Source organism: Lontra canadensis, unplaced genomic scaffold (genome assembly GCF_010015895.1).
Source record: "Lontra canadensis isolate GAN:19392208 unplaced genomic scaffold, GSC_riverotter_1.0 scaffold62, whole genome shotgun sequence".
In the NCBI taxonomy this organism is placed as follows: domain Eukaryota; kingdom Metazoa; phylum Chordata; class Mammalia; order Carnivora; family Mustelidae; genus Lontra; species Lontra canadensis.
Genome location: NW_022631056.1, coordinates 1085193 through 1098684, shown reverse-complemented (window position 1 = coordinate 1098684; position 13492 = coordinate 1085193). Strand labels below are relative to the sequence as shown.

The 13492-nt window shown below is 40.6% G+C and overlaps 1 protein-coding gene across 2 annotated transcripts in view; it reads left to right on the top strand.

Annotated features, from left to right (window-relative positions):
• Window positions 1-5783: 5783 nt before the first annotated feature.
• NCAM2 (neural cell adhesion molecule 2) overlaps window positions 5784-13492 on the top strand; it is a 514069-nt gene continuing 506360 nt past the window's right edge. For both annotated transcript variants that reach the window (XM_032877992.1, XM_032877993.1), the window contains exon 1: window positions 5784-6097. In XM_032877992.1, the coding sequence (XP_032733883.1) occupies window positions 6043-6097 (55 nt within the window). In that variant the 5' untranslated portion in view covers window positions 5784-6042. The remainder of the gene's footprint in view (window positions 6098-13492) is intronic.

The following is a 13492-nucleotide window of genomic DNA, read 5'->3' as shown; positions in this document are numbered from 1 at the left end:
ATGGTTTGTCTCCCTCCCTGGTTCCATCTTGTTTCTTTTCTTTTTTTTTTTTTTAACTGAGTTATACAACTTCTAGCAGGCTATGGATTATAACCTGAACTGTGTTCAAAGCTTTATGGGCAACGATATTCACACTGCAGTGTTTTTCATTAGAATAAAAATTATAGAAAAACACTAAATGCCTGTGTAGGAAAATTGTTAAATATATTAGGGTGTAGTTCATGCAATCAAATAATTAAATTTATATTCACAAAAATTAATGACAATGTAAAATACTAATTTCCAATATGAAACAAGGTGAAATATGACATGTTAAGAAAAAAATTTTGTATGAAATATTGAACAAAATGGGCCAATGTGTTCAAAGGTAGTGTCTGTCCGGTTGATAGGGTATAGACATTTCTAATTTTTTAATTATCAGAATGTAGGAAGTTGGGAATAGTAAATGAATATTAATTGGCAGTAAAACATGTACAGATGTATTGTTTCGTTTCTCTATCTTATTTATATATTGCCAGGTCAATTTCTTCCTTAGGTGTTGAGTTCCTCAGTTTTAGGTAGGTTATCAAATCTGTAACAGATATTAAGTACATATTCATTTAAATATGAGGACTAATGATTAAAAACAGTTGTAGGGAAAATGCATCATTACTTTTTAATGAGTGAGGATCATCTCATTAACATAAAATACAAGTGTTTTTAACCTAAATAATTCACATTAAAATAAAAGAATGTGTATATTCAAATAATGTGCATTGGTTAATTATTAGGGACACTAGTAATGGTTTGTGGACATACAAGAGGGAATCTTGTTGCTACCAGTATTTTGCCTATTAGTAGCAGAATTGCTTATCTAACTTGAAAATTAACAGAAACATAATTCTATTAAGGAAACAACCAAATAATCCTATGCAGTGAGAGATTTTCAAATTTAACTACCTATTGTATTTGTCCTGCCAAAATACATTTGGTTAATGTTCTGTTTCCTTTCAAACCTATACCTGTATGGGATCACTTGCCAGATATGAAGGATTTGCTGTTATCTAGGATGTAATAACTGCCCTCCATAGGATAGGATTTGTGTAGACATCACCTTGGTAAATACTACCTACGGACAAAAAATATGATTTCTGAGTGCTGTGATCAATATTTGGGCAACCAGCTCTTCCCATTATGATCCTTGTCATATCAAGCAGGTTCATTGCTAGCTACTGCTTGATTCCTTTTTCCTGACTCATTTTGTCCCAACTCTATTCTCAAAGTTGTGTCAATCACTGCTTTGTCAAGGTGTTACAGGTCTGTTACCGTATCTGCTTTGTCCATCATTATATTTGCCAGGAATGCCCTGGCAGAGAAAAATATAATACTCCTTGGAGTTAAGAAAATATTATTCTGGCAAGTGGCAAATTATAGGCAATTATTGCATAATTTCAGAGCGAAGTGAGCAGTTATTTGCCCAGAGGGAACATGAAGTAGCCATGAAGGAAAATGACCCCATGTATCTTGAAAGAAATTAAAAAGTAAGAATCAGTGACAATTAGGGTGCCTCAAGTGTCATAAATCTCTCCCTTCTGTTTCTTAATTTCAAATAGGATGGCTAAGAAAGTAAAGCATTTACAAAGGAAGGTGTTAAAAATCTAAATTCTACTGCTACAGTAGCTACCGTCAGATGCTCACAAATAGCCTGGCAAACCATCTAAAGTGCTGTTGAATCAAGAAAGTTGAAATTATTTTCAAAGCCATGACTGTTAGAAAAAGTGGCGTTAATGGAGAAGGAAAAGCAGTAGCAGGATAATCTATTTATAGAGGTTTCAGGCTATCTGCCTACATATACAGTGATTTTTTTTTTTTCCTTTGTGGTAATAAAAAAAAGTCAAAACAGGCAATTTTCTAGACAAGTAAATGAATGGGTATAATGGTTTATGACATTTCAAAAATACAAATGAACACACAGAATGTCCCATTTGCTCATAGTATGATCTTAACACATGTGAATTCTGTTAACAGAGACTAAACAAAAATGACATCAGAAATATGCAAACCAAAACAATGTTTAGATCCTGCCCACAACCCACCATTCATGCCTGGGATCTATGTGTGGATTGAAGACCTGCATGCCTTTTGCAAGAACCGGTTACAGATGGAAGAGGTAGACTCTCCCAGAGAAGATAATTTCCACACATAATGTGCCTTATTGTTTTCTATCTCTCTGCTACTCCTTCATGTTCATTTTATTGATTCCTTTAAAACAAATTTATCTGCTTTCATTTAACCATGCATCCAGTCCTGTTGATATTTCTTATTACTCGCTCTTCATAGCTTCCTGAATCCTGTTCAACTTTCTCTTACTTTTATAAATGGAATAACGAAACCCCCAGCTAAACCTCTGAAACACTTCCTCAGGTAGATGGACACTATGATCATTTGTCTTCAGTGTAATTATAAGTCACATAAAGGAGGGAGGATGCATTCCTAGACCTTTTATCTCCTGCCCAGTACACATAGCTTAGTCATGTTCAGAGATTTGGTACATTAGGTAATTAGCACTCAGTGTCTGCACGCGAGAAGCAAGTGTCTGCGGTGGGGAGGAGGACAGTGGGCGAAGGTAATTTTTCTACAAGTTGTCCTCACACTGGCAATCTGTTGTGGAGCAGACCTGATCAAGGCAAATGTCGGGTTGTGCATCATTTTGTCAGTGCATTGGGGAATGGGTGTGCTTCTGATGGAGTCCTGGAGGGGTACTTCTTCTTTTGGCTAAGAAGCAGTTTAAGCAAATGTGGGAAGGTTTTCTTTGAGTGTGTGTCACCCTGCTATCGAGACCTCTTGGCAACATAAATTCAGGGTAACTGTGCATACAACTCCTGAGAGCCTGTGTTGATAATCTTCCCGTGGGTTCACAACTCACAGCTTACGCCTCAGGGATGGAGGGACAGCCATTCTGGCTCTTCCTGATCATGCATGTCCGGGCTTCTATTCTGAGAGGTTGTAATTTCTATTATGCTATTTTAGCATAACATGGTCCCAGACCCCTTTTCCAACTCCACCCAATATTTATATTTTACACTGTACTTTTTTCAAATTAGACTTCTCTCTGTTCTCCACACAAGCTGTGTGCTTTCACATCCCCAGGCTCTGTTTAAGCTCCTCTCTGTCCTACCCATGTCTCTACCCATCTAATTTCTCCTCTTTCTTCAAAGCTTCCTAAAGCCTTTCTCAATCCTCTATTCAGAAATGATTGCCTCCTCTTGTGCCCCAATAACAGTTTTTCTCTTATGACATTTTCACAGCCTGATTTATATGATCGAATCTTGTGTTTATTCTTGATCTATTCACTAACACTATTAGCAAATTGAGGGTAGGACCAATACCTACATTGCCTTTGTATATTCCTGAGTACCAGTGCTTTATTTTTTTCATTGTTTCCATACACACAGGTACACACACACCTATACACACACATACTTACTTTCCCTTTCTTTCCCATTCTCTCTCACATATAGTTTGTACATGGTCTTATAAATCTCTACTCAGAAATTTCATTAATATCTGATAGATCATTGCTACCTTCTCTCCTCCCTCCACCATATTCTAAGAAGAATTAAGAGCTAAATTAACTTAAAGGGTACCAGTGAAATTCTCCTCTGGCATGGTTCAACTCTTTGTCTGAAGTAAATGTAATTCGACTTCCAAAAATAAAGAGGGAAATCTAACCGTCAAGATTGACCGGTGTTTGTGTGTGTGTGTGTGTGTGTGTGTGTGTGTATTTGTATGTCTTGCACTCTTGACCACTCCTGGTGTCACACTGAAAATTTCAGGTTTTGTAGTGAAGAGGCTATTTGGCACAAGTAGTATGCATTCAAATTTCTTCAGCGACCCCGTGTGTGTGTGTGTGTGTGTGTGTGTGAGTGTTTGTGTGTGTAGCATGTCTTGACTCCTTACAGAAATCAAGAACTGGTGAGAATAAAGGAGTCATTTTCACACCTATAAATGTGCTGTTTCCACCCTTTTCTGCAAAGAGCTGACAATGACCTTACTTAAGTACAGTTGGTGCCTCTCAGATTGAGGAAAGGGTGTGAGGAGGGAGCTTTGACAAAAGAACTTCCTAAACGCATTTTCCTAAATATACTACTATAAAACCAAAGGAAAGAGGAGGTTCTCAAACCGAGAGGTTCTGAGAGAGCCATTGGTTACACTTCAGCCGTCACGGATGTTGACAGCTGCCTTTGCCTCCACTCATCTCAAAAACCCATTCTAGATGCCAAGTAAGTGAATCTTCTGGGTAAGAAGATTGCATTCTGCCTGAGGAACACAAATAGCAGACAGTAACTCCTCTGTCCCTGTTAGCTCCTTTCTATCCCTTTGGACTCCCTGAAGCAAGAAAACCTGCATTTCAGCATCAAATCCCGGTGTGTGTGTGTCTGTGTGTGTGTGTGTGTGTGTGTGTGGCAGGACGGTTCGCGCCGAGGGGGGGGGGGGGGGGGGGCTGGATTCTGAGCTCTACAGTATTTCTATTTCCTCCTACTTCCCACTTCTGCATCCTCACTAATAAGGAAATGGCCAGTGGTCTCGCGGGGTGAGAGGTGAGGCAGTTGAGCACCCTAAGGAACCAGAACAACTGTACAGAAGAAAGGATCCATTGTCAGTTCCAGCCCGGCGCTCTGACCCAGGCCGACCCACCAGGGCCCCGGGGCCAGGGAGTGTCTGCCGCTTTCTCGCTCTTACCGCAGGCCTTGACATCGCACTGACAAACCTTTTTTAGCCTTCCAGGAGAAATAAGGGTACACCCCAACCTTCAGAGGAGGAGAGTTAGTTCTGGGAGCTCGCCACGGCTCCATCACTCCAATTCACACGCGCGCACACGCAGGTGTGTGCACGGGTGCTAGGCGGGCTGGGGACGAATCCCCCCGCGCAACTCATCTTTGCACATTTCCAGGACCTCCCTCGTCGCACTCCTCTCGGGGACCTGGCCGGTGCTGTGCTCTGGGGACCCAAGGCGGAGCTCGCAGAGAGGGTCTAGGGGAGACTTCGGACGTGTCCAAGGACGCGGCTAACGCCGACAGCCGAGTTTAACGCAGCCGCTCCAACATCTCGCCCCCTCCCCAATCTCTCTCCCTTAAGTACCTGCTCTTAACGGCAGTGGGTCGACGTGGATGAGAAACACCATACACATCCTTCTCCCTACCCTCTACCACCGGAGGAGACAGGCAGTGTAGACACTAGAGGACCACTGCTTCCCCTTCACCGCGGCGGAGTGGAAAGCGTGGGAAGCGGGCAGCCTGCTGAAGGGTTCAGCGAGAGGGAAGGCCTGGGAGAGACAGACTCTTTCCCCTCCCACGCCCGTGGAGAAATGAAAGCGGCAGCATACACCCCCGCCCTCAGATTCCCCACTCCCGCTAAATCCGGGCGCGCGTAGAGCCCGGGGCAGGCTGGCCGCCCGCAGCACCAGCATCAGCTCCAGCTGCCCACTTCCGCGAACCGGCCGGCGGCGGTGCGGGCGCTCCAGGCTGCCCTCCCTCCTCGGCCCAGGGGCGTCTGCCAACGCGCGGGTCTCCGTCAGGCTGAGCGTGCCGTCGCCACTCGCAGACGTGCTCGTGCCAGCCCGACCGCGGCGGCCACTCCAGCTGGAGGCACCGGGACCCGAACCCGCTTTTCCGAGCTCGACTGCGGACGAATCCTGGGGCCGCGCGTCTCGGGAGAAGCGGCCGCCGTGCGGCGCGGAGGGATACACCTCGGCCGCACCTCCCCTCCCCGCGCCCCCGCCCCCGCCTCCCTCCCCGCCCGGCTCTGCTGCCGCCGCGGCGGCCGCTGCTGCTGTTGCTGCTGCCGCCGCCGCCGCCGCCGCCGCCGCTGCTGCCTGGATATAGTGCGGCAAGGAGCGGAGCTTGCAGTCACTTTGCGAGGAGGAGCGCGCGGGCTGCGGGCGGCTGGGGCACCCCGGGAGCGGCGGCGGCTCTAGCTGAGGCGGCCGTGGCAGCGGAAGGTTCTCTCTCCAGGGCTGGACTTAATAACTTTGGAACTGTCCTCCAGTGCCACGTCCTGAACATGAGCCTCCTCCTCTCCTTCTACCTGCTCGGGTTGCTTGTCAGTAGCGGGCAAGGTAGGAGTGTGGTGCTTGATTGCATTTACTTTCCCTCCCCCTTCCACCCGACCGAGAGGGGCAGAGGGAGGCACAGGAAGAATGAAATGAACGAACTAAAGTTACAGTTACGGTCGTTGTTAGGATTATTTTCACTGTTTATTTTAGCTGCCGCTAAAAATTGTATCTGTTCTGTGGAACCCTTAAATTAGAGAAAACACAGAATTGGAGATTGGCATCGGTGAGCAGGAGATCGAGGCAAACTGCTTCTTTTTCTGGGATCTTGGCTTGCTCTGATTTTCATGATCAAAAATTGGATGAGTATGTTGGTGTGTATTAACAGTTAAATATATGAGGCTGAGGAGGGAAAGGGAACGACGATGTTTTACAGAAGCAGCAAAAACTATCAGCATTAAACTCGTTTGTGATATATCTCTCGTGTGCAAGAAATTGAATTCTTAGAGACTCTTTTTTTCCCCTTTCCCAAGACCCCAATCCCTGACTAGGAAGTGAACGATGATGGTTTATTTCTATTGAAACTAAGAGAGGGGCCATGGATGTTGTGTGTAAGACGGCAAATGGATAAAACTAGGCATGTGTTGCAGTCATTCATTTTCAGCACCCTCCACCCTTGTTAATCCATCAAGGTTGAAAATTTTTATAGCGTCAGATTGTAATTACACCTGTAAGGGATGTTTTAGCTTGTGGAGAACTGGTGAGATTTTTATCTCTTGAGGGGGGGGGGAATGAATAGCTTACTAGAAAAACCTGAGAGAATTTGTGGAAGCTACCTCTATCTCTATAGAGGTAGATCTGAATTTATCTTGCTTTGTTTGGATAGTTCACGTTCACATGAAATATATTTATAGTAAATGGAAACATTTTCAACTGTCCAGACAAGTTTGGACATTTAATTGGGAACACAAAATGCTAAAACATGCTTTGGTGGAAGTCTTTAAAGAAAAAAGAAAATAGCTGTAATTTTGTGATGTGTAATAATTGCATAGAGTGTTATATTATTAGTATGGCATGAAAATTGTTTTTTGAGAAAACATAAATTACAAGACAAGTTAAAATATCTCTCTCCACTATATTCAATTCTAAGCATTTTCTAGCCTCTTCGGTGTTGCTCCTTTGGTCCAGCAGGGGGTGGTAGAACTCCATTTTAAAGTCAGAAATGGTTGTTTCTGTTCTTCCACACTCACTGGGTCCTTCTATCATTCTTCAGCAGGGCTTGACATTTTGGATATGAAGCCTTCCTTTCTCTGCCCTCACCTCCCTAAAGCTATATAGTGTTAATGGCTGATGAAACATGATTGGATGCAGATTTTATGCTCAGAAATCAGAATGCAAATACTGAATGTTGCTGTAGTTTATAAAGTGTCTTGGTAAGATGCTGCTCATTTCCCCTTGATAATATAGAGTATGCAAAATTTCAGTCATAGAAAAATTGCAGATATATCCATCTGAAGCTGATAGTAGCCCAGTTAATTAAATCACTATTATAGCAAAGATCAACATATACTTTATGCCCTACAGATATGTTGCTTTCATTTTTGCAGAGCTGCTGATTATGTTTAACTGTTCATTTATAACATAGACAGGTATTAGTGAATCCTAAGAAGCAGTTCCTGAAAATTGCAGTTAAAATACCACTGCAATTAACTGAGTGTAGCTAGTGTGGAGTAAGATGGGGACATAATAGAAAGCAAGTTTATGCAGACTTATGATTACATTAGGGCTGGTTTGGAGAAGAAATATATCTCAGTGGTGGAGTCTGTGAATTTATATTTATAGACACTAAGTGTGTTGGAATTTGGGGGACAAAAGAGAAATCTAGGAATGTTTAAATATTATACGCAGGCACAATTTAATTTAGATCTGTATATGTGACATACCTGAAATTTGTGATTCCCCTAATTTATAATTCAGAAAGCAGGGTAATTGTAAAGAAGGGCTCTAAAACTAAAGCATGCTTGAAAGGGAGCCTGTATTCACTGTCATGAAACAGGGAAGGAGGGGAACATCATTCGGAAGATCTCTCTATCTAGTGTGATTTAAAAATGCATGGCACTCATAGAGGCATAGATGCACATCAGAGAAACTTAGCTTTTGTGAAACTGAACATGTCGTACTTCTGTGCCATGTCTCTTAATGAAGTCAGAGATGCCGGGAAACAGCAATCCTGATCTTGGAGTCTGATTCTCCTATGCCAGTATTTTGTCCTCCAATTAAGGATGCAGAAGCAAGTATCAGACACACCACTGGAGCAGTTTTTGAAAAAAAGGGATCTAGTGTAACTCATAATTTTGTTTATTCTCTTATAAATGGGGCCATGGAAAAGCCTCCAGTTCGTGATCCCTGGGCTTACCTTAGAAATACTAAAATCCCAGCTTGCTGATTTATGTTTCCAACAATATACTCGCAGGGGATTTTATGAAGCATGATTGAAGCTATTGCTTTGGAAAGTGGTGTGCAGTTAGACTGGGGAAAGGCAATGATGATGTATTCCCTTTTAAGTAGTCAAAACGTTTTGAACTGCAGCAGTTGAGCAGCAGAAAATGACAGAAGTGAAAAACTGAGCAACTTAAGTGGATGCCAATACCATAATTAGCTAACAAGGTCTAATAGTTCTAACTTTCAACACAACATTATTGTTCTACTGTAGTGAAAGCCTTTTTTTATTACAGCAGGAATACGCCTTTAAAAGTCTCTCATTTCCACTGCAAGATTAATATCTAATGAAGTAAGGTTGGGATTTAATTGTCAAGTCTGAATTTAATTGTCAACTGAAAGGAGATTCTATAAATCTTAACTTCTGCTATTATTTTTCTTTGTATTCAAAACTTGTTCACAGTCTCCGTCATCATAAATCTCAAGTAATAACCTGAGTCTGTGATTCACAGTGTATTTGCTGTTTGGATCTATGTAAACCCAATTGCCAAACTGTAATACGTATGTTGCTGCTTTCCTGAAGCTTTATCACTTTCTAAATTTATTGTCCTCTCTTTTTAAAAAATTACTCAAGTGTGATTAATAAACATCTATTAGTGGATGCTTATTCATCCAGTATGATGAATGCTTCTGTATCAAACATAAATAGGATTTTTGTATGACACTGTAAGGTAAGAACAGAGCTCTTCATCTCTTTTGCAATCCAGTTCAACCATACAGTTAGAATACTTACCTAAGCCAAAATCATGGGGAGGGGGAGGTGGATTGCCCAGTTAATTAGTTGAACTTAAGGCTCTCTGCTTACATTTTCTCTTTCTGGTGAAGTATTAGTAAGTCATTGTTCGTTAGAGACCTGTACCTTCTAAAAATAAAGTGTGGGGGTGTGTATGTGTGGGTGTGTGGGTGACTGCTAGTTTCACTTCTACAGGAAGTGTGGGTGTGTGGGTGACTCCTAGTGTGTGGGTGACCGTGAGTTTCATTTCTATAGGAAGGTCTCCACGAACCTGTCTTCAGTATAGGCTGTTCACAGACAGCCTCTCTCACGTCCGTTTTAATCTACTCTGCTCGAATTCTTTGATATCAGCCTCTTTTGGAACATTTCTATTGAATCAACCCATATGCATTTGCACTTAGAGAAGACAGGCTGTGTGAATTAATACTGTTATTGTCAATGAGCCACCCAGAGGATTTCCTTTCCTGCTTTATGTCAAAGGAGTTAAACAGTGCATTTGGCCACTTCAGTTTCTAATGCTGAATTGGAGCCCAGGAGAAGAGCAAGAAGGGAAGGTGGTGGGCCCCTAGGGGGTCCAGGGAGTCTTTTCAATGACACAGTGGGCTAATGTTCTTCCAGAGGTAATGTCCCATCAGAGAAGCAATTAATGGAAGAAAATAACCTCATTCAGTACAAAAAGAAAGTCAAACTTCATATAATTTAGTAAATAAAATGGCTTTCTTTCATACACAGAGCTAGTTTGTAATGGGACTGAGAAATGCGCTATAGAAATCGAGGCTGATAACCAAGCCTAACAGTGTCATTTGTTTTTGTCTATTTCCTTGGGAGGCAGGAATGTGAATGGAAACAAGGTTGCCAATCAGAAGGCCCCAAGGAACTAGTCTGTTGCTCTCTCTGGCTTTTGACATTTGGGAAATGATTTTAATTTTTGTTTTCAGAGTCACTCTCATAGCAGTGAACTTTCGAAAGCGTGAAGAAAGGGATTGATAAGTGGTAGCACAAGTTTGAATTGCTTTTGTTTTTGTTTGTTTGTTTTTGTTTTGGTCCAGAATTAAATGAGTCCTCTGGGTGTTGGTGTATGCAAAATTAATTTAATAATTTTAATATTCTGATAAAGGGGTATCATTGTTTTTCAAATTTTATTAATCTAGATTCTAAATTCCCTGTGCCCTTAATACTCTCCCAATTATGCTGAAGATGGACCTATTTAAAATATTATAAAATAGCTTTAATTTTCCAAATCGTATGCTATGAGAACACTTTGAGATACCCCCAGTGCTTGTATGCTTTCATTAAATGTAATCTTCCTGAGCTTCATAGAGCCAAGGTATCTTTAATTGTTCAGCAAATAAAAGTGCTTCTATATGGCATTATTTAAAATATTTTAATAATTTTTAACTATTTACAAAGTTATAGTTATAATAGTGCTGATTCCAAATGCCTATCAACGTACTTCCTGATGTCACATATGCACTTGGGCCACTAACAGTTCATCAACCATTACAAGGCATTTTAGAAAGCCTTGATCTAATGCAACAGACTTGTCTGAGTTTAAATAGTTAAGAGGTATGATAAGGAAGTTTAAGAGTATTTACAAGCATAACAATCAATAGATGACAGTTTTAAGGATTTCAGGTCAGTTGGTCAGAATTTTCTTGGCTCCATTTTGTTATTAAAAATAGCACGAAAGCGGAGAGAACGTTGGATTTGAAATCAGAAGATTTAGACCATTAAGTCTCTTGACTTTGAAAGAGTAACTTAAATTCTCAGAGCCATCATGTGCTTATTTGAAAATCTGACATAATTATCTCCGATAGTTGCTATACTGCCATGAGAGCAATTGTGATAATAGATATGTGTAGGGCTCCTATAAAATGTCAACCCTGTTATGCCAGAGGTATATTATAAATACAGACAAATCTGTTGTGGTTTAAAAACATTCCATTTATTCAATTTTTTAAAGTCATCACAAACTTCTCTATGAATAAAAACAAATATTGAGGGGGGCAGAGATAATTTAATTCATTGATAATGGTGGCTCATTCATCATTTACTCATTTATCAAACATTTATTGAATGCCTATAGTGCCTCAGACACCTTATTCAGCAGCATTCCTAAGAATGGTTATATAGATTGTGCGGTGAACAACTCCAGGGGGCGCCACTCATGGTTGTGGTGATAGAATGCATATTTATTTTCACAATTTTCCAGCAGATGGCAGTAAAGAGTCTTGAGGAATGGGTTTCTTATTGTATCGCAGATCCCTTTTATGGGCCAGCACCAGGTTGATATGAGTCTGGAGAGGCTTAGGGTGGGCACACAATTAGGATAAGTGATTTACTAAAGATCCGAATAGTAGCGAGAGCTCTGGTCTCTAAACTCTTACTTCAGTTCTCTGAACACCAAACTTCTGCAGCGGTTTAAAAATATTAACATTTCTTCAGCTCAAAATAATAATAATATTTAAATTTTGTGCCATTTTGTCAGTTAATCAATTAACAAATACTTGTTCAGGGCTTACAATGAGTATAATGCCACCATTTTGTAACCCCATAGACCACTGGCTCAAAGTGCGTTCACTTCCTTGTAAGCAACGATCAGCAAGAATCCAAGGGACTATTAACTATTTTATGGTGGAAGAAATTGAAATGCAGAAGAATTACCTGATTTGCCTATATCAGTTATAGTTGGGAGTTATCTGGATTTAAGATTAGATTTTCTCATTTCTAGTTCAATGCCTATCTTTTAACGTATTTAATATTTTGTTTGAAAATTTGCAGGTGTGTGGAAGGGGTCGTGCATAGAATCCAATGCTGATAGTTGAGAAGGCAAAAAATATAAAAGCCAATTAAGCATACGAGGTATCAATAAACTGGTCAACAAAATGTTGCAAAATGAGAAAAGATATATAATTAATTAAAAATTAAGGGGTTTAAAGAAGCCCTTAAGAATTCGACACCTAGAAAGAGCTAAACTTTGTTGAATGTTTGCTAAGTGCCAGGGTCTATTGTAAGCATATTACATTGGTTTAAGTAGCTTAAAATGTACAACAGCCCTCTAGTTATTATCATCTTACTACTCCCCTTTTACACTTGAGGGCTGTGAGGCACAGAAAATTTCAATAACTGTCTAAGGTTGCATAGCCAGGAAAGAAACATGGGAACTCAGGACATGTACAAAAGACTTGCCCTTTTAACCAGGGCACTACCTTGCCATTCACTGAAGCAGAAGGGGATTCAACATGGAAGAGGGAGAAGATAAGACAAAGAGTTCACAACAGGTGAGCATATTGTGAGAAAGGATGTCCTAAGTGTTCAGAGGACAGAAATAATCCCATTCATTAAGAGTTCGGAAAGGTGAGTTGTTGGACTTGATTATGGAAATATTGATGGGACTTAGCGGCATGAAGGCCTTGAGTCAGGCTAGGTGTAGATCGTCAGGAGCCATTGTTTCGGCAGGAAAAGAACATGCTTAACATTTTGTTCTGTTTTGAAGTCTCCTGGCCAGGCATGGGGCCTACCAGAGGGAAATGAAAAAAAGGAGTTGAGGGTTCATGTCTTATGTTTCTTTGGAAAAAATTAATGAATCTTAATAAGGCATTCAATTTGGGAGGTTGAGAGGCAGGTGGTACCTGAAATTTTAAGCCTTTTCATGGAAAGAATGGTTATCTTAATAGAAATAGGGAAATAGATAAGTAAGACCACTTCTTTTAGGTGAGAACTGTTTTGTTTTGCTTGTTTGTAATTTTCTACATTGATATGTTGAGTTTTAGGTACAAATGGAGTCTAGATGGAAATGTCATCAGTAACTTTGGAAAGGCCAACTGTTGATCTTTTCATTTCAGAATATTTCTCCACTTTTATTTAACTTTGTTCTCTTGTTCTTCCATCGCTGTTTGTGCTAATATTATTTGATAGGTGTGTGTCTGGAATTTTGAGTAAAATTTCAAAAGCATTTAGGTCAAATTTACTTTTATTATATATTCTTCATTCATTTTCACTGCTTATGTGTAGCTCCCCCCCCCTTTTTTCTCAATTCTGGGGAAACAAAAGAAAACATGAAGAAATAAGAAAATAAAAAAAGAAATGAAAATCGCTATACTAAAATCAAAAACCAAAAAAAGTTTGATATGAAATATACAGACGTGGACAATCTTTCCGTTCATCTTCAAGGGAACTAATATTTCTGAGTGCCTCCTGTGTGCCAGGTGGACATTCTCACTCATTGT